At 42.7% G+C, this 18,715-nt stretch overlaps 1 protein-coding gene across 24 annotated transcripts in view; it reads right to left on the minus strand.

The window, feature by feature from the left end:
- LOC103790783 (uncharacterized) overlaps window positions 1-17,744 on the minus strand; it is a 70,675-nt gene extending 52,931 nt beyond the window's left edge. For 19 of the 24 annotated variants that reach the window (XR_013529323.1, XR_013529322.1, XR_013529313.1 and 16 more), the window contains exons 1-14: window positions 17,558-17,744; window positions 16,545-16,758; window positions 8,409-8,483; window positions 6,783-6,847; window positions 6,031-6,058; window positions 5,452-5,516; window positions 4,664-4,691; window positions 4,084-4,151; window positions 3,331-3,358; window positions 2,750-2,817; window positions 1,956-1,983; window positions 1,373-1,440; window positions 588-615; window positions 6-73 (exon numbers count right to left, since the gene is read on the minus strand). Coding sequence is in view for 12 of the 24 variants with exons in the window: in XM_078355495.1 (XP_078211621.1) it covers window positions 6-73; window positions 588-615; window positions 1,373-1,440; window positions 1,956-1,983; window positions 2,750-2,817; window positions 3,331-3,358; window positions 4,084-4,151; window positions 4,664-4,691; window positions 5,452-5,516; window positions 6,031-6,058; window positions 6,783-6,847; window positions 8,409-8,483; window positions 16,545-16,740 (813 nt within the window). In the remaining 12 variants the exon portion in view is untranslated. Of the gene's footprint in view, window positions 1-5; window positions 74-587; window positions 616-1,372; window positions 1,441-1,955; window positions 1,984-2,749; window positions 2,818-3,330; window positions 3,359-4,083; window positions 4,152-4,663; window positions 4,692-5,451; window positions 5,517-6,030; window positions 6,059-6,782; window positions 6,848-8,408; window positions 8,484-16,544; window positions 16,759-16,969; window positions 17,192-17,557 lie in introns of those variants that run through there. The other 5 variants (XM_054247469.2, XM_035279659.3, XM_078355497.1 and 2 more) reach the window with 5 other exon arrangements.
- Between the last annotated feature and the right edge of the window lie 971 nt (window positions 17,745-18,715).

The following is an 18,715-nucleotide window of genomic DNA, read 5'->3' on the forward strand; positions in this document are numbered from 1 at the left end:
CTTACCACATCACGGGGCAGCTCATCATCCTCGATGTCTTCCAAGACGAGGTCCTGTAGGACCTCAACAGGACCTAAGAGAACACAGAGTGACAGTCAGTGCATTGGTGCTGCTGAGGAATCTCACAAGGAGCTTTGGGAAATGTGGACTGGGCTGGAGTGCATGGAGCTGGGCATGTGACAGGCATGGACCCAGCTGCTGCTGGACCATTCTCCTTGGTGCTGAAGGAAGGAAAAGGAGAGGGGCAGAAAGAAAGGAAAGAGCCTGGCTTCCTAGCTAGGGTAACCTCATCAATGTGAAATCGTCATTTGAAGAACCGGTTAATACAGAAAGGCAGTGTACTATAGAAACAGGAAGTAGATTAGGGCTGCCTAGAACCAGGGGTGTGGGGGGTTGGGGAAAACAGAGGAGTCACTACTAAGGGGGTTTTCTGAGAGGGAACCAAGAGCTTCTAAAATTAGATTCTAACAGTGGTTGCACAACCCTCTAAATATAGTAAAAACACTGAATCAGTTACTTTAAATGGGTGAATTGGTTTGCATGTCAACTACATCTCGGTAACTGTTTACAAGAAAAAGAATACGTACGGTGGTGATACTGGGCCGCAGGCTTCTCCTGCAATAACAGAAAAAGAAACACCATGAGGATTACATCATGCTGGGTCCCATTGGCACAGGTCTTGTATTCACTTAGTGACATTAAAAAACCAGATGGCAGGCTGGGCAGGGTGGCTCATGCATGTAATCCCAGCATGTTGGGAGGCTGAAGCGGGCAGATCATGAGGGCGAGAGATCGAACCCATCCTGGCCAACATGGCGAAACCCCGTCTTCTACTAAAAACTACAAGAAATCTGGCATGGTGGTGGTGAGAACCTTAAGTCCCAGCTACTCAGAAGGCTGAGGCAGGAGAATTGCTTGAATGCAATAGGAGGATACAGCAGTGATCTGAGATCATGCCACTGCACTGTAGCCTGGTTACAGAGAGACTGTCTCAAAAACAAAACTAAACTAAACAAAAAACCAGATGTCAAACAGTGATGAAGTCACAGGCCCCAAATGGAGCACAGGGGAATGCAGTGGGTTTGGAATACTTAGCGAGTATCTATGCTGGCTGAAAAATACAAAATTATTTTCCAAGAAGAAAATGTGGCTACTGAGAAATATGCCATGACCAGATTGTAAGTTATGCCATCTTTTGACTGACAGTGTCAATCAGGCCTCAGTTGGTCAGAATCTCCACTGACTGGCTGCTAGAGTCCATGACAACTGAGATCTGATTCACAACGGCAGTCAGATAAAAATGATATTCACTTGATATTCCAGAGGCCCCAGAAATAAAAATTTCTCTTCGAGACAAAGAAATGCATCTTACCACATCACGGGGCAGCTCATCATCCTCGATGTCTTCCAAGATGAGGTCCTGTAGGACCTCAACAGGACCTAAGAGAACACAGAGTGACAGTCAGTGCATTGGTGCTGCTGAGGAACCTCACAAGGAGCTTTGGGAAATGTGGACCGGGCTGGAGTGCATGGAGCTGGGCGTGTGACAGGCATGGACCCAGCTGCTGCTGGACCATTCTCCAGCTGGTGCTGAAGCAAGGAAAAGGAGAGGGGCAGAAAGAAATGAAAGAGCCTGGTTTCCTAGCTAGGGTAACCTCATCAATGTGAAATCGTCATTTGAAGAACCGGTTAATACAGAAAGGCAGTGTACTATAGAAACAGGAAGTAGATTAGGGCTGCCTAGAACCAGGGGTGTGAGGGGTTGGGGAAAACAGAGAAGTCACTACTAAGGGGGTTTTCTGAGAGAGAACCAAGATCTTCTAAAATTAGATTCTAACAATGGTTGCACAACCCCGTAAATATAGTAAAAACACTGAATCACCTACTTAAATGGGTGAATTGGTTTGCATGTCAACTACGTCTCGGTAACTGTTTACAAGTAAAAGAATACGTACGACGGTGACACCAAGCCGCAGGCTTCTCCTGCAATAACAGAAAAAGAAACACCATGAGGATTACATCATGCTGGGTCCTGTTGGCACAGGTCTTGTATTCACTTGGTGACATTAGAAAACCAGATAGCAGGCTGGGCAGGAAGGCTCACACATGTAATCCCAGCATGTTGGGAGGCTGAGGTGGGCAGATCATGAGGGCAAGAGATTGAGCCCATCCTGGCCAACATGGTGAAACCCCGTCTCTACTAAAAACTACAAGAAACCTGGAATGGTGGTGGTGAGAACCTTAAGTCCCAGCTACTCAGAAGGCTGAGGCAGAAGAATTGCTTGAATGCAATAGGAGGATACAGCAGTAATCTGAGATCATGCCACCGCACTGTAGCCTGGTGACAGAGAGACTCTGTCTCAAAAACAAAACTAAACAAAAAACCAGATGCCAAACAGTAATGAAGTCACAGGCCCCAAATGGAGCAGAGGGGATGCTTGCAGAAAATGCAGTGGGTTTGGAATACCTAGCAAGTATCTATGCTGGCTGAAAAATACAAAATTATTTTCCAAGAAGAAAATGTGGCTACTGAGAAATATGCCCATGACCAGACTGTAAGTTCTGCCATCTTTTGACTGACATTGTCAATTAGGCCTCAGTTGGTCAGAATCTCCACTGACTGGCTGCTAGAGTCCATGACAACTGAGATCTGATTCACAACGGCAGTCAGATAAAAATGATATTCACTTGATATTCCAGAGGCCCCAGAAATAAAAATTTCTCTTCAAGACAAAGAAATGCATCTTACCACATCACGGGGCAGCTCATCATCCTCGATGTCTTCCAAGATGAGGTCCTGTAGGACCTCAACAGGACCTAAGAGAACACAGAGTGACAGTCAGTGCATTGGTGCTGCTGAGGAATCTCACAAGGAGCTTTGGGAAATGTGGACCGGGCTGGAGTGCATGGAGCTGGGCGTGTGACAGGCATGGACCCAGCTGCTGCTGGACCATTCTCCTTGGTGCTGAAGGAAGGAAAAGGAGAGGGGCAGAAAGAAAGGAAAGAGCCTGGTTTCCTAGCTAGGGTAACCTCATCAATGTGAAATCGTCATTTGAAGAACCGGTTAATACAGAAAGGCAGTGTACTATAGAAACAGGAAGTAGATTAGGGCTGCCTAGAACCAGGGGTGTGGGGGGTTGGGGAATACAGAGAAGTCACTACTAAGGGAGTTTTCTGAGAGGGAACCAAGAGCTTCTAAAATTAGATTCTAACAGTGGTTGCACAACCCTGTAAATATAGTAAAAACACTGAATCACCTACTTAAATGGGTGAATTGGTTTGCATGTCAACTATGTCTCGGTAACTGTTTACAAGAAAAAGAATACGTACGGCGGTGACACCAAGCCGCAGGCTTCTCCTGCAATAACAGAAAAAGAAACACCATGAGGATTACATCATGCTGGGTCCTGTTGGCACAGGTCTTGTATTCACTTGGTGACATTAGAAAACCAGATAGCAGGCTGGACAGGGTGGCTCACACATGTAATCCCAGCATGTTGGGAGGCTGAGGCGGGCAGATCATGAGGACAAGAGATTGAGACCATCCTGGCCAACATGGTGAAACCCTGTCTCTACTAAAAACTACAAGAAAACCGGCATGGCGGTGGCGAGAACCTTCAGTCCCAGCTACTCGGGAGGCTGAGGCAGGAGAATTGCTTGAATGCAGTAGGAGGATGCTGCAGTGATCTGAGGTCACACAACTGCACTGTAGCCTGGTGACAGAGATACTCTGTCTCAAAAACAAAACTAAACAAAAAACCAGATGTCAAACAGTAATGAAGTCACAGGCCCCAAATGGAGCACAGGGGATGCTTGCAGAAAATGCAGTGGGTTTGGAATACCTAGCAAGTATCTATGCTGGCTGAAAAATATTAAATTATTTTCCAAGAAGAAAATGTGGCTACTGAGAAATATGCCCATGACCAGACTGTAAGTTATGCCATCTTTTGATGACTAGTTGCTAGAGTCCATGACAACTGAGATCTGATTCACAACGGCAGTCAGATAAAAATGATATTCACTTGATATTCCAGAGGCCCCAGAAATAAAAATTTCTCTTCGAGACAAAGAAATGCATCTTACCACATCACGGGGCAGCTCATCGTCCTCGATGTCTTCCAAGATGAGGTCCTGTAGGACCTCAACAGGACCTAAGAGAACACAGAGTGACAGTCAGTGCATTGGTGCTGCTGAGGAATCTCACAAGGAGCTTTGGGAAATGTGGACTGGGCTGGAGTGCATGGAGCTGGGCATTTGACAAGCATGGACCCAGCTGCTGCTGGACCATTTTCCCTGTGTGCTCAAGGAAGGAAAAGGAGAGGGACAGAAAGAAATGAAAGAGCCTTGGCTTCCTAGGCTCACCTCATCAATGTGAAATCGTCATTTGAAGAACCGGTTAATACAGAAAGGCAGTGTACTATAGAAACAGGAAGTAGATTAGGGCTGCCTAGAACCAGGGTTGTGGGGGGTTGGGGAAAACAGAGAAGTCACTACTAAGGGGGTTTTCTGAGAGGAAACCAAGAGCTTCTAAAATTAGATTCTAACAATGGTTGCACAACCCTGTAAATATAGTAAAAACACTGAATCACCTACTTTAAATGGGTGAATTGGTTTGCATGTCAACTATGTCTCGGTAACTGTTTAAAAGAAAAAGAATACGTACGGCGGTGACACCAAGCCGCAGGCTTCTCCTGCAATAACAGAAAAAGAAACACCATGAGGATTACATCATGCTGGGTCCTGTTGGCAAAGGTCTTGTATTCACTTGATGACATTACAAAACCAGATGGCAGGCTGGGTGCGGTGGCTCACGCATATAATCCTATCACGTTGGGAGGCTGAGGCGGGCAGATCATGAGGGCAAGAGATTGAGACCATCCTGGCCAACATGGTGAAACCCCATCTGTACTAAAAACTACAAGAAACCTGGATGCAGTGGTGGTGAGAGCCTTCAGTCCCAGCTACTCAGGAGTTGGAGGCAGGAGAATTGCTTGAATGCAGTAGGAGGACGCTGCAGTGATCTGAGATCACACCACTGCACTGTAACTGGGTGACAGAGAAAGTCTGTCTCAAAACAACAACAACAATGAGAAAAGCAGATGTAGAACAGTGATCAAGTCACTGGCCCCAGATGACGCTTAGAGGATGCTTACAGAAAATGCAGTGTGTTTAAAAAATTTAGCAGGTGTCTATGTTCTCTAGGAAATACAAAATTATTTTTTCAAGAAGAAAACACTGCTACTGAGAAATGTGCTCACGACCTGTTTGTAGGTGATGTCCTCTTTTGATGGACATTATCCATCAGGCCTCAGTTGGTCATAATCTCCAGCGACCAGTAGCTAGAGTCTAAGACCCCCAAGGCCTAATTTATGATGGCAGTCAAAAATCATATTCACTTCATAGTCTAGAAGCCCCAGAAAAAAAAATTTCCCGACAAAGAATGTATGTTACCGTGTCAGAGGCCACCTCCTCCTCCTCACTGCCAAGTGTACACTCCTCTGGGTCATCAACAGGAGCTAGGAGAACACAGAGTGACAGTCAGTGCATTGGTGCTTCTGAGGAATCTCACAGGGAGCTTTGGGGAATGTGTGTATGGAGGGGCTGGAGTGATGGAGCTGGGTGGTTCACAAGCATGGACTGAGGTGCTGCTGGACCATTCTCCTGGTGTTGAATGAAGGAAAAGGAGAGGGACAGAAAGAAATAAAAAGCCTTGGCCTTCTAGCTAGGGCAACTTCATCAATGTGAAACAGTCGCCTTAAGAACCAGTTAATACAGAAAGGTACTGTATATAGAAACAAGAAATACATTAGGGCTGCTTAGAACCAGGGGTGCAAGGCTGGGAAAAACAGAGGAGTGTCTACTAATGAGGTTTCTTTGAGGAGGAATGAAGAGGTTTTAAAATTATATTGTAACATGTTTGCATAGCCTATAAATATAGCAAAAACACCAAATCACCCACTTTAAATGGGTGAATTGGGTTGCATGTCAACTACATCCTAATGAAGCTATGTTAAAAAAAAGAATACGTACTGTGGTGATATTCACCTGTAGCATTTTCCTGCAGTAAGAGGGAAAAAAACCATCATGAGGATCAGATCATATTGGGTCCTGACTGCACAGGTCTTTTATTCACTTGGTGGTGTTAGAAAACCAGGTATCAAACAGTAATCAAGTCACTGACCCCCAAAATAAAGCATAGAGGATGCTTGGAGAAATGGCAGTGGGTTTTTGTCTTTGGCTTTGAACAGATTCTTGCTCTGTCACCCAGGCTGGAGTGCAGTGGCATGATCTCGGCTCACTGCAACCTCAGCTTCCTGGGTTCAAGCAATTCTCCTGCCTCAGCCTTCCAACTAGCTGTGACCACAGGCGCCTGCCACCATGCCCAGCTAATGCTTGTATTTATAGTAGAGATGGGGTTTCATTACATTGGCCCTGTCTGCTTCAGCCTCCCAAAGTGCTGGGATTCCATGTGTGAGCCACCAAGGCAGTGGGTTTTCATGGAATATTTAGCAAGTCCATGTTGGCTGCCAAATACAAAATTATTTTTCAGAAAGAAAATGTTGCTACTGAGAAACATGCTCACTACTAGTTTGTCAGTGATGTCATCTTTTGACTGACATCATCAATCAGGCTTCAGTCGGTCATACATTCCAGTGACTGGTAGCTAGAGTCCATGAAAGCTGAGGCCTGATTCACAATGGCAGTCAAAAATGATACTCACTTGATATTCTAGAAGCCCCAGAAAAAGACATTTCTCTTCAAGACAAAGAAATGCATCTTACCATGTCAGGTGATGTCTCCTCCTTAACCTTTTCAGGTGTACACTCCTTTGGGTCTTGAAGAGGAGCTAAGGGAACACAGAGAGACAGTCAGTGCACTGGTGATGCTGAGGAATTCCACAAGGAGGCTTGGGGGATGTGGACCAAAGCTGCAGTGTATGGAGGTGGGCTGTTGACAAGCATGAACTGAGCAGCTGCTGGGCCACTCTCCTTGGTGCTGAAGGAAGGCAAAGGAGAGGGGAAAAAAAGAAATGAAAGAGCCTTGGCTTTCTAGCTAGGGCAACCTCATCAGTGTGAAATAGTCTGAGAACCGGTTAATACAGAAAGGCGCTGTATGGCTCAGTGAGAGCATCTCATCACACCTGCTGTCCACGTGAAGGTCTAGGCAAATCCCAACATTTTGTGAAATGTTACAGGATTATTTAGCTTCTGTGGATCTACATATCCTGCTACTACATTAATCATCTATCCTGTTGTATTTTAAAAATTTTAAAAGCTTACATATTTATTATTTTAATTATTAGGTGTGCATTTCAATGATATTATATTTAGTGAGTAACATTCATGATGCTATGTCAATGAGTAAAATCAAATCTAAATTCATAATCTAGCTTCCACCTTGGGCAATGAAAGAAAAACAGCAGTATAATGTCGAATAGAGGAAAAATAAATAACGACTGCAGAAATTAATGGAATAAAAAACAGGAAATCATCAGAGATAATATCAGTTAACACTGATAAACCTCTACCTTGTCTAACCTCAAAGGAAAAGAAGGAAGTCACAAGGTACTAATAATATCAGTTCAAGACGAGTTGAATCAAAAAAAAATAATAAAGGAATGTTGTGAACACATCTGTGCTCACACTTGGAAACATTATATGAAATGAGCTAACTTTTTGGATCTGTTTCGGAAGGTTAAAAGTCTTCTCATGATAAATGAATCATCTGAATAGGCCTATATGTATATCAGAAATTGAACCAATACTTAGTATCTTCTCAAAAGAACAAAAACACTACCTTCAGATGATTTCACCGTTAAATTCTACCAAAATTCTTACAAAGAAACATAGTCTTACCGTACGAGCAAGTAATCATAATTTTAGTATTTCCTTACATTTTAAAAATTATGTTTCCAAACAAGACACAGAAGGTTTATAATTGCTGTATTCATAATTGCCCAAACTGAAAGCAAATGTCTAAATATTTGAGATGTCCTTTACTCTCAAAAGTGAACCAAGCCTGGGCAACACTGTGAAACCCCGTCTGTACAAAAAAAAATAAATTTTTTTAAATAGCTTGGTATAAAGCATGTGCATTACAGCCACCTGCTTGGGAGGCTGAGGTAGAAGGATCACCTGAACATAGAGAGGTCAAGATTGCAATGAGCTGTGACTGCACCAATGCACTCCTGGGTGACAAGATGAGACCTTTTCACAAAAACAAACAAAAAGAACCAACCTCTAAGTTGTTGTGTAGTTGCATCACCCATTGATTTAATGCATTTAAATGGGCACAAATGAAATAAATGAGGAACATCACATAGCATTTACTGAGTCTCTCTGGGACACTGGATGAGTAAACTGGAATTATTTGCTTCAATCAACTTAATGATATAATTTCCACCCTACCTTCATTTGCAGCGGGGCAAATTTTCTTACACCTCCATTTTTTTTGTATCCAGCTCCTGGTGCGGCCAGCCAAACCTGCAAGGTAGAAATGTATTATAATAAAGACAATGCTTGACATCTTGCTGGCAGAAGACCACAGAGAAATTAGTAAAAACTTATTCAGTTTAAACTTCTGATCCTAGTTTTCAACGACTGCTTTTCAATGCTACCTGAATTAGATCTGGGCTCTAGGAAGATTTGTTTGTCCAGGCAGATACCTTTATTCAGATGAGACAATATAGAAAAGCAGAAGATCCAAGTTACCAAGAATAGGCTGGGTTCAAATCCTACTTAGAATCTGCACATACCTGGGAGAGGGATATGAACCCATCTGTGCCTCTCTTCCCTATTCTAAGATGTAGAAACATTAGTTGATCTATGCTATAGACCTACTAAGGTCTATAGCACCTAAAAGGATGAAATGCAGATAAAGACTTAAAAAGACCCTTTTTTCTGTAAATGCCCTAAAATGTTCAATCATTCAATGTCGAGAAAGATAATCCAGATACTTGGTAGTGGTTGAATACAGAGAGGGAGCTTGCATGTCTCCTGTGCAGGGTAGGATGGAAAATGACATCACAGTTTCCATGGCCACATGATTTCCAGCTCATGACAGAGATCTGTGATTTCCCTGATCCCCACATCAGCCCCAAGGGACAGGCAGGGAAGGGGCTACAACCCATATTTTCCAATTCAGTGAATTAAGACTCAGACGTTTTGAGTGACTTGCCCAGAGTCACCACAGTGACGAGTGATAGATCTGAGGTAATAATGTAGTTGGTTCCCCGGGGATAGAGATCCTGGAACACCTGAGTCCTCTAGATCATGCCCTGGACCCCGGACTGAGAGCTCTTCTCACAAGCTTTGTCAAATCCTGCTGCCCCAACATTTCTGTGGGATGGTTGAAGCTCTGGAGAGGTGGCAGGTGGCTTACTGCATTTACTGACCTACTCTATTATCCCTATGTTGTCACTTTTATTAGCTTTATGACCCATAAGGCAAACATTTTAAGTCTTTCAGTTATGATGCATGATCAGAGGTTTTACCTGAGTCCACTCTTTCTACACATCAGGTGATTCTCATCTGCTGGGCTGGAGCTGGCCTGACATAAAAGAGGACACATGGCAAACTATGGAGCTGCTGCGTGCCACACTCCTGTGCACGTGGCATACCACGGAGCTGCTGTGTACCCCACTCCTGGGCACATTCTTGCCTTGCTTCTGCTTTCCCAGCTCTGACAATCCTAATTCTGGCTTCCAAAGCAATCCTGTACATCCCTCTCAGTTCTCAGACTTGCCTCAACTGTTGGATATTTTAATCACTGTTGTAGTGACCATGACTGAACTGTGACATTCCATATACCATAGTATATGTTTATCTTTTTATATATGCCTTAATAAAAGTTAACTTACTTTTTTCAGACTTTTAGGAACATTTCTGGGCTAGGTGTGCTAGCCATAGGCAACACAGTGAGACCTCATCTCTACAAAAAATCTTCTAAATGTCACTAGATGTGGTGAGCCCTTGTATCCCTAGCTACATGGAAGCTGGTTGTGGGAAGATCATTTGAGCCTAGAAGATTGAGGCTGCAGTGAGCTATGACCCTGTCTCTTCAAAATAAAAAGCATTACTGTGTTACAAGTATCCCATTTTATTTCTCATTATCTAATATTGCTGTTTTCATCCTGAGGCTTAATTGCTTTAGTAAGCTAAAAGAAAGTATTTTAGACAAGGTAGTATTTAAAGCAGGCCATATGCACGCCTTTTTATAAATTCTAGTTTTATATGCCATATATCTAGAATTTACATTCTTGATCTACTCAGTCTTCTTCTTAGAACCAGCCTCCTCATATGTAACACAAGTATAATTCCCATATTACACCTAACTCAAAACACTGAGAGGATAGAATAAAATCAAAGAGCAGTCTGTATACTACACAAGGTACAATAGATTACAAACCAAAGCTTTCTCTAACTCAAAGGCGAAAAGTGCACACTTAACATCCTTTGCAGAACCCATAGCAAAATAATATTTTGAGAAAATATGCACTTTGACTACTCAGTGAAGTTAGGAGAAAACTGTCACAGGTCATCATCAAGACTTCCCCAATGTTGTCTTTTATTTTTAAATAATGAAATACACATGATTTCTTCTCCTTTCTTTCATGTATATTACTGCACGTACTCCTTTTGGCTTTTCTGCATACCCTATCTTGGGAATCATTCCACAGCAATAAAAAGACATCTTACTCTTTTTCACAGCTTCATACTTCTCCTTTATGTACAAGTACCAGCTTATTTTACTAGTCCCTTACTAGGCATGTCAGTTATTTCCAATATTTAACTATTGAAAATAATGCAACGAGAACTTTGCACATAGTTTGTTTTATATTTATGGAGCATACCTTCAGGATAAAATTCCTCAAAGTAGAATGTCTGGTTCAAATGCATTTTCACGGTTGTGAGATGGTGCCAAATTCCCCTTCATGGAGTTGAGCCTTTTTGCATTTCCACCAGCAATATATGAATACAACTTTCCTTACAGCCACACCAAAGAACATTTTGCCATGGTTTTGGGATTTCCCTCAATAGGAGAGACCCTGCAGTAGAGCTGTCATTTGCCTTTCTTTTATGAGTGAAGATGTGTTTAAAAATAACCTGCATTTCTTTTTCTGTGATTTGTCTATTTACCACTTTATGATCTACTTTTAGTTTCACTTGATTTTTCTCAAGTCCGCCTCTTTCAGGTCATTGTTGTTTTTCTCTTCACTGTCGGCTCTCACCTGAACTACTCCACCAATCTCCTAGCTGCTCTTCCTGCTTCCACCCTTGCCTGTATTACAGCATATTCACAGAGCTGCTGCTCAGTCTTTTTCTTAGAGAATTAACAGTAACCCTGGGCTATAATCCTCCAGTGGTTTTCCATCTCAACTGAAGTTCATCTTCTCTGTAAGTGCTCACTGTGTGTACAAGGCCTTCACCCACCTTATTCATCCAAGCATCCTTTTACTCTGCTGCAGCTGCCCTTGTGGCTTTCTGTCCTTTGCCTAAAACTTCGTTTCAATTTCAGAAATTCCAAAGTGGAAATCCCTCTCTGGAAGCCCTCTCCCACCATCCTCACAGGGTTCCCCTCACTTTTTTATTTTTAAAAATAAATAAGATGGGGTGTCTCTGTGTTGGCCAGGCTGGTCTTAAACTTCCATCCTCAAGGAATCCCCTCATCCTGGCTTTCCAAAGTGCTGGGATTAAAGGTGGGAGCCACTATACCCAGCCCATTTCACTTTTAAGACTGTTCACATGTCACTTAAAGAGAGCATCCAGCTCTTAACACCAACCCTCCATAAAACTGCCCTCCTCTTTAATCCATTACCCTACTTTACTTTCTTCCCAGCATGTCACCACCTGCCATTCTTGACTATTCATGTGCTGGCTGCCCTTACTTCCCTATCGAATGTAAGGGTCAGACTTAGAATGGGGCTCTCTGCTGTGTTCCACTGTTGGCCCTGCATCTGCAACACTGCCAGGACATCTGAAACTGCTCGATACATATATTTCATTTTACCCCAAACTAGTTAAGTTTCTCCCAATTCTCCCAGATCTGCTAAAGTTGTCTTTTGTTTTATCATCTAAGACAGCATCGGATTTCTTAAACTGGTAGCTATTTAGAATTAAAGACACAAGCTATCAAGATCCACAAAAATATAAATGAAGAATGTTAATGTCTAAAAGTCAATGGTAACTGCAGTTTGACACAAGTATATTTAAAACTAAAATACCTTAAATACAAAGTGACTCATTTCATCAGTTTAATTATGTCACTAGACAAAACATATTATCTGAATTTTATAACAAGATATCACGCACCTGTCATCAAAATGTGCTTTGTGTGTGTTCTGAATCAAACATGACAGGACTGTTTCTGACTTTACGAAAAAAGACGGCCAATCGCAAAGGGCAGGTAAATAAATAGTGCTTTAACCAGTCCGTAGTACACTAAGCAGTTATTCAAAGTCATCAGGTAGAGCAGGGTGCCCTGGCAGGCAAAGACATCCTGGAGTGCTCTCTAGGTGTCAAGTACTGTTTGAGAAACTTACGCCATTATCTCACCGCTTTAAGTAAAAGTTACAAGGCAGCACATATAAAATAATCAGAAAGTTTTCTTTTACAAAAAATTAGTGAAATAAAATATTATATTCAAATGCATAGCAATAATTTCCAGAATAACAGTGCTCAAACTGTAACACAAGTGATCTATGGGTGTTCTGAGTGTAATAAGTAACTTTTATTTTCTACATCTTTTACATGAAACATACTGATAGTTATTTTAAAAGGAGGGTTCAAAATAGGTACTAGAAAGCTGAAAGACCTGCTGCTCAGAGGTCTCTACATCATAAGCCCATGCTTTCCCTTCCCTGACCCCTCACTTCAGAGAGCCAACAAACTAGCAGCGTTCCTATGGTAAGAACACAAAAGGCTGCATGAAAAGTCGATGGGTAGTGTTAAAATTGGATAATGAGCTCCTACTATCTTAATCTGTTCCTTATAGTACCCCCAGTCATATTAGATATACTGCTAAATAAAGGCATGATAGGACAAAATATGCTTGAGTCTGAGATCTAAACTGGGTTCTTAGAGCTTCTCTTTGAAATGGCTTCAAAACACAACGTTCTTTGGAAATATTTCAGAAGAGAACAATGAAGCAGAGCATAATTTATGGCATAAGTTCCTGAAACAGGACTTGCCACCTAGAGAGCACTCCAGGATGTCTTTCCACAGCAGTGCGCCCTGCTCTGCCTGATGCCTTTAAATGACTGCTTAGTGTGCCACAGAATGGTTGGAGCACTGGTTGCGGTGATATTTGTCTAAGTTAACAAAAGAATTCAATTCGTCATTATAGAAAGGCTAAAATGTTTCACATCTAAGTAGGAATTTATTATTTTCAAAAAAGAGTGATACACAATTTTCTGAAATAAAGATATTAACAACAAACTCTGAATGTGTCTATACTTTATATTGAGTGCTCTGAACATGTTTCTTTCTTGTTTTTTTGTTTTTGTTTTTGTTTTTTTTAAGGTGTGAGGAAAGACAAAGCGGCAAGGGCAGTCAAAGGCAGAGTTTTTTTTTGTTTTATTTGCCCAGCCAGGCTGGAGTGTACTGGGGCGATCTCGGCTCACTGCAACCTGCAACTCCTAGATTCAAGTGATTCTCCTGCCTCAGCCTCCCAGGTAGCTGGGATTACAGGTATGTGCCACCACACCTGGCTAATTTTTAGTAGAGAAGGGGTTTCATCATTTTGGCCAGGCTGGTCCCAAACTCCTGACCTCAGGTAATCTGCCCACCTCAGCCTCCCAAAATGCTGGGATTACAGGCATGAGCCACCGTGCCTGGCCAAAGAATGAACACTGAAATTGAGGTTTCTGTTGTCCCTTTACTGAATACCACAAAAATACGTTTGAAGAGACATATAGAAACTTACTGTCATGCACATACACATAAGATGGTAAATTCTGTGCTCACAAACTATTTTTTCTTCAACTGCTCTGACTTAACACTTCTTACTCACAGCCTGTGCTTTAATGTGAGGGGCCTTGCCGCCCTCCTGCCAGCTTCTCCTTTCTCCTGACCAGGGCATTCTCAGCTTCAAATCAGTTAGCAGATGAAACTCTTCCACATTTATTAAACTTGATTTGACTGGTAAATGTAGGCCATTTTGTCACCCCTACTTTTGTCCTTATCCATTTTAATAAATGTACGGACAGAAGGTAGAGCCAGGAGAGATGGCACATGCCTGTATTGTCAGCTTTCCTACAGGCTGAGGCAGCAGGAGTGCTTGAGCCCAGGCCAGGGTCAGAAGCCTGGGCTCTGTGCCCACAGTGAGGACCCATCTCTTTAGGAGGAAAAACGGAGAGGTAAATGTGTAAAATAAGATGCAAAAGGAACTAATCAAGATGAAAGTAAGTTCTAAGAGAGGTCTATGTTATGGGTAGACCTTAAAATATAAGACATTCTGGAGTCTGTCAAGTTCTTTAAGAACTGAGTTTGGCATCACTACGACCTCCAATGTGTACTTTGATGACTTAGAACCTCAGTCCTGTTCAGCAGCCGTCTCACACAGTCCCTTCAGATCTCTAAGCCTTCCCTTCTGCATCAGCAACATAGCTAGAATATACACAGGCCTTATTTGTATTTGGAAGCTTCCAGTAAGATGTACATGAAAACATGTTTTACATCCTAAAGAATAAGGAAAAGGCTCACTTTGTTCTCTCACTACCTCATCTGCCAAATCAGACAGAATATCACACAGAGGCTTGCCATACACCACCAAGCAAGGAGTTTCCACAGGTACTTGCATGCTTTGGGTATAAGGTACAATCTAATTATTTGTTTATTCTTTCACAACTTTTCAATATTCTGAAAAGGGAGTACAGCACTTCCTTGTTACAAAGGCACACCCATCATGAGGCTTAATTATTCTGTGAAAGAAGGTAAGAGCCAAACTGAAGGTTAAACACAAGACCTGTAAGACATTTTCTCCATACTAATAAAATCTCTGCCATTAAAATGAAAGAAATGAGCTGATCATATTTCTATGTCTTTATGATATAATGTTTTCTATTTCACTGGACTTAGTTTTTGTTCAAGGAACTGGTAACCCAGAATTATCTGTTGCTAGATTCATCTATTTCTATAATTCTAAAGGATTTTAAACTGAAGGCTGCTGGCCCTGGCTGATGCCTGTCACCCAAAAAGCCTATGTCACCTGGTCAGCAGGAAACAACCAAGTCAGGCTACTGGCTCACAATGCCCTGTCCCAGAGCCCCACCCAATGGCTCACAATGCCCTGCCCCACAGCCCCACCCAATGGCTCACAATGCCCATCCCTGCTGCTGCCCACCTATGGTCACCATTCCCCCCATGTGACTGCATTATTCATCCTGGGCTGCCTGAGCTTTCCAATCATAAGAAAAGTGTGTGGAGGGAAGAATGGTTGTTATTGGAAGTCACCCTGGTCGCTGAACTCAGTAGAAAACCCTGGTTACTAATGTCAATTCCATTAGCATCTCTGGTTTCCTGAGTCTGGTAGCTTTCATTTGCTCAACAAATGTAGTGATACACAAATGTTTGACTGATTTTGTAACTAAATGCTTCTCTCCTGTCTTACAAGTGTTAGTTTTTGTCTTCAATTTGACCATAGCAAAAAAATGCAATACTTCCTCTTTCCTCCCCTTTCCCATCCTGTAGGAAGCGGAGCCCTGAAAACAAACTCTTTTCCACAGGCAGGCTCTGGCCTTCTAACTCTCAAGACTTTACCTTACAAATTCAAGTCTAAAGTCATTTCATCTCTTTTGGAACCTGTAACCATGAGCTAGCTCTACCTGTCTTTCAGAACAAGGAGGTAAACAAAGCCTGTGAAGTTACTGGAGAAGGGCTGAAGAGACATTCATGTCAAAGTGGGAATTTTAAAGTAATCAGAGCTCCTCGGCTAAACTTTTGGATAAAACCAAAACACAAACAATTTTTTAACAGCTCTGGCAGTAACATTTCATATCTTTTGCAGTCATTTTAAGCATGTCCCTCAATTTTTCCTTCAGTTTTCAAATTACAATTGGAAGAAGTAAAGCTGCTTCTGTCAAGGTGACTTCAAACCATCTATTAAGAACACCATATAATCTCTTCCATGGCAAACTCTATTTTAAATTTAAGAAGTCTCCAAATATTTGAGTCTGAATTATCCCAATTATTAGCTTCCTTATCGAATAGGAGAAAAGAGATGATTGGGCCTTTACCCAGCTCCTTCACTGAGGTATCATAGTAGCTGGATAGGTAAGGCTAGAGAATGCGATGGAGACTCCAAAACTGGAGGATCTGAATTTTCATCGGGGAAAGAAAGAGACTGGACCAAAAATGCCTCAAGCAATAAGGCTCAACAACAAAGACAAGAAGCAGGACTAGCCTTTGTCCCCCATGCCCAGCCCTGGAAAAGCTGGCTATAGCCAGGAAGGAACTGGAAGCTGAGGATGTCTCTGGGGTGAGGAGATGGGAAGGAGGTGGGGGAGGTGGTGGCCAGAGAGCAAATGGCACCTGTGGCTTCTTTACCTTTGCGCCGCTTTGACTTGATGGGCTGCACATGCTGAACCTCCACCATTCCAGGATGTAACACGGCAGCCTCTGCAGTGGTGGATTCTGGTGCTGCAGCTGCCACAGACTGAGTCTCACATTCACAAAACGGCACCACTGCCCGCTGGCACCAGGCACAACTGAGGCCAGCCCTGCGGCCTAGGCAATTCCCCATGGGTGACCTACAAGGGGACTTTCAAAACAAAGCAATGCACAAAATCAGAAAAAAGAACAATGAGAACACATGGACACAGGTAGGGGAGCACTACACACTGGGGTCTGTTGTGGGAAAATAGGGGAGGGAAAGTGGGGGGGGTGGGGAGTTGGGGAGAGATAGCATGGGGAAAAATGCCAGATATTGGTGATGGGGAGGAAGGCAGTAAATCACACTGCCACGTGTGTACCTATGCAACAATCTTGAATGTTCTTCACACGTACCCCCAAATCTAAAATGCAACTAAAAAAAAGAAAAAAACAAAACAAAGCAACACACACACACACACAAAAAACAAAGCAACGCACAAAATAAAAATGAAAAAGCAAAGCAACAGAGCAAGTGCCAAGGGCACAAACACTTCCGTGAGAGTAGTCGGAGCTCCTCCTCCTCCCACTACCAGCTTCCGACTGAAGGCTGCTGGCCCTGGCTGATGCCTGTTATGACAAAGCCTCCTATGTCACCTGGTTACCAGGAAACAACAAAGTCAGGCCAGTGGCTCATAATGCCACTTCTCATAACCCCATCCAATGACTCACAATGCCCATCCCTGCTGCTGGCCACCTGCAGCCACCCTGCCCCTCTTGGTGACTGCGAAATTCATCCAGAGCTGCCTGAGATACTCCATTTTTCACTATAGGCCTCAAAAAATACAGAAATGTCCCTTCATAGATTCTATATAGAGAGTGTGTCTAACTTGTGAATAAAAACAAAGGTTTCATTCTGCGCAATAAAGCCACAAACACAAAGCATTTTCACAGAATCCTTTGGGGCCCACCTCTCATCTTCAGCTTCCTGTTCTTAGTTATTTGGGCTTCCGTCTTGTATACTCTGTCAGGTTCTAGGCCTTGTAAGGGTGAGTTCCATGTCTCCACTCATTTATATGGGCTCAGGATGGTTGGCTTTTGGGAGGGTCTTCATGGTGACTGAGGCCATGGATCCTTTGCACTGTTCCTGGAATCCACTTGACACGAAATACTTATCCTGAAATGATGCTTTGAAAGTGATGCTTTCAATCAATTAGTGGTCCACTGTATTATGGATCCCTAGTACCCAATACATGGCATATAAGAAATGAATAAAAAATGAGTGAATGAACTCAAGTGTGCCTACAAGGTGAGAGAAAAGTGGTCCTACTTACTAGGTGTGATACAAAGGCATCTGGGACCATTGGCTTTGCTATTTGATAGTAGGCCTGGGGCTTTGAAGGCTGGTATTTCCTTATTCTAAACCTCAAATTCCAATAAATTGCTACCCAGTGGACAAAGGTCCATGGGCCAGAGATCTTGGTGTGAACAACATACCTTTTTTGGGTGTGATTAATGGACAGGGACTATACAAAACTAAAAACAATGTTTGTGTGCTGACTACCTGCAAGCCATGGTGATAAAACACTCTGTATACAGGATCTTATTCAATGCTTGTTACAAATCCATGAAGTGGATTTTTACACAAAATTTCTATTCTAGAGCTTTTTGGAACAAGAGGCTAGTGTGGTGAGCTTTCACCTACTCAGCAGCAGATTCAGATATTTGTTATCTGATGGCCAATCTCATTACATGTATACTCCCCTACATGCTTCTCCTCTTCCTCTCATGATTTTATAGCAAATCCCACACATCATATAATTTCCTCCCCAACTGTCTTGGTATATGTCTGTAAAAGATACAATTCTTGTTTGTTCTTTCAAGACAAGGTCTCTGTCAACCAGGCTGGAGTTCAGTGGCATGATCTTGATTCACTGTGGCCTCTCCTGCCTCAGCTTCCTGAGTAGCTGCAACTACAGACTCACACCACCATGCCAATCTAATTCATTTATTTGTATTTTAGTAGAGACAGGGTCTTGCTATGTTGCCCGGGCTGGTCTAGAATTCCTGGATTCAAAGGATCTTCCCGCCTTGACCTCCCACACTACTGAGATCATAGGTGTGAACCA

The sequence above is a fragment of the Callithrix jacchus genome, chromosome 18 (genome assembly GCF_049354715.1).
Source record: "Callithrix jacchus isolate 240 chromosome 18, calJac240_pri, whole genome shotgun sequence".
NCBI lineage: Eukaryota > Metazoa > Chordata > Mammalia > Primates > Cebidae > Callithrix > Callithrix jacchus.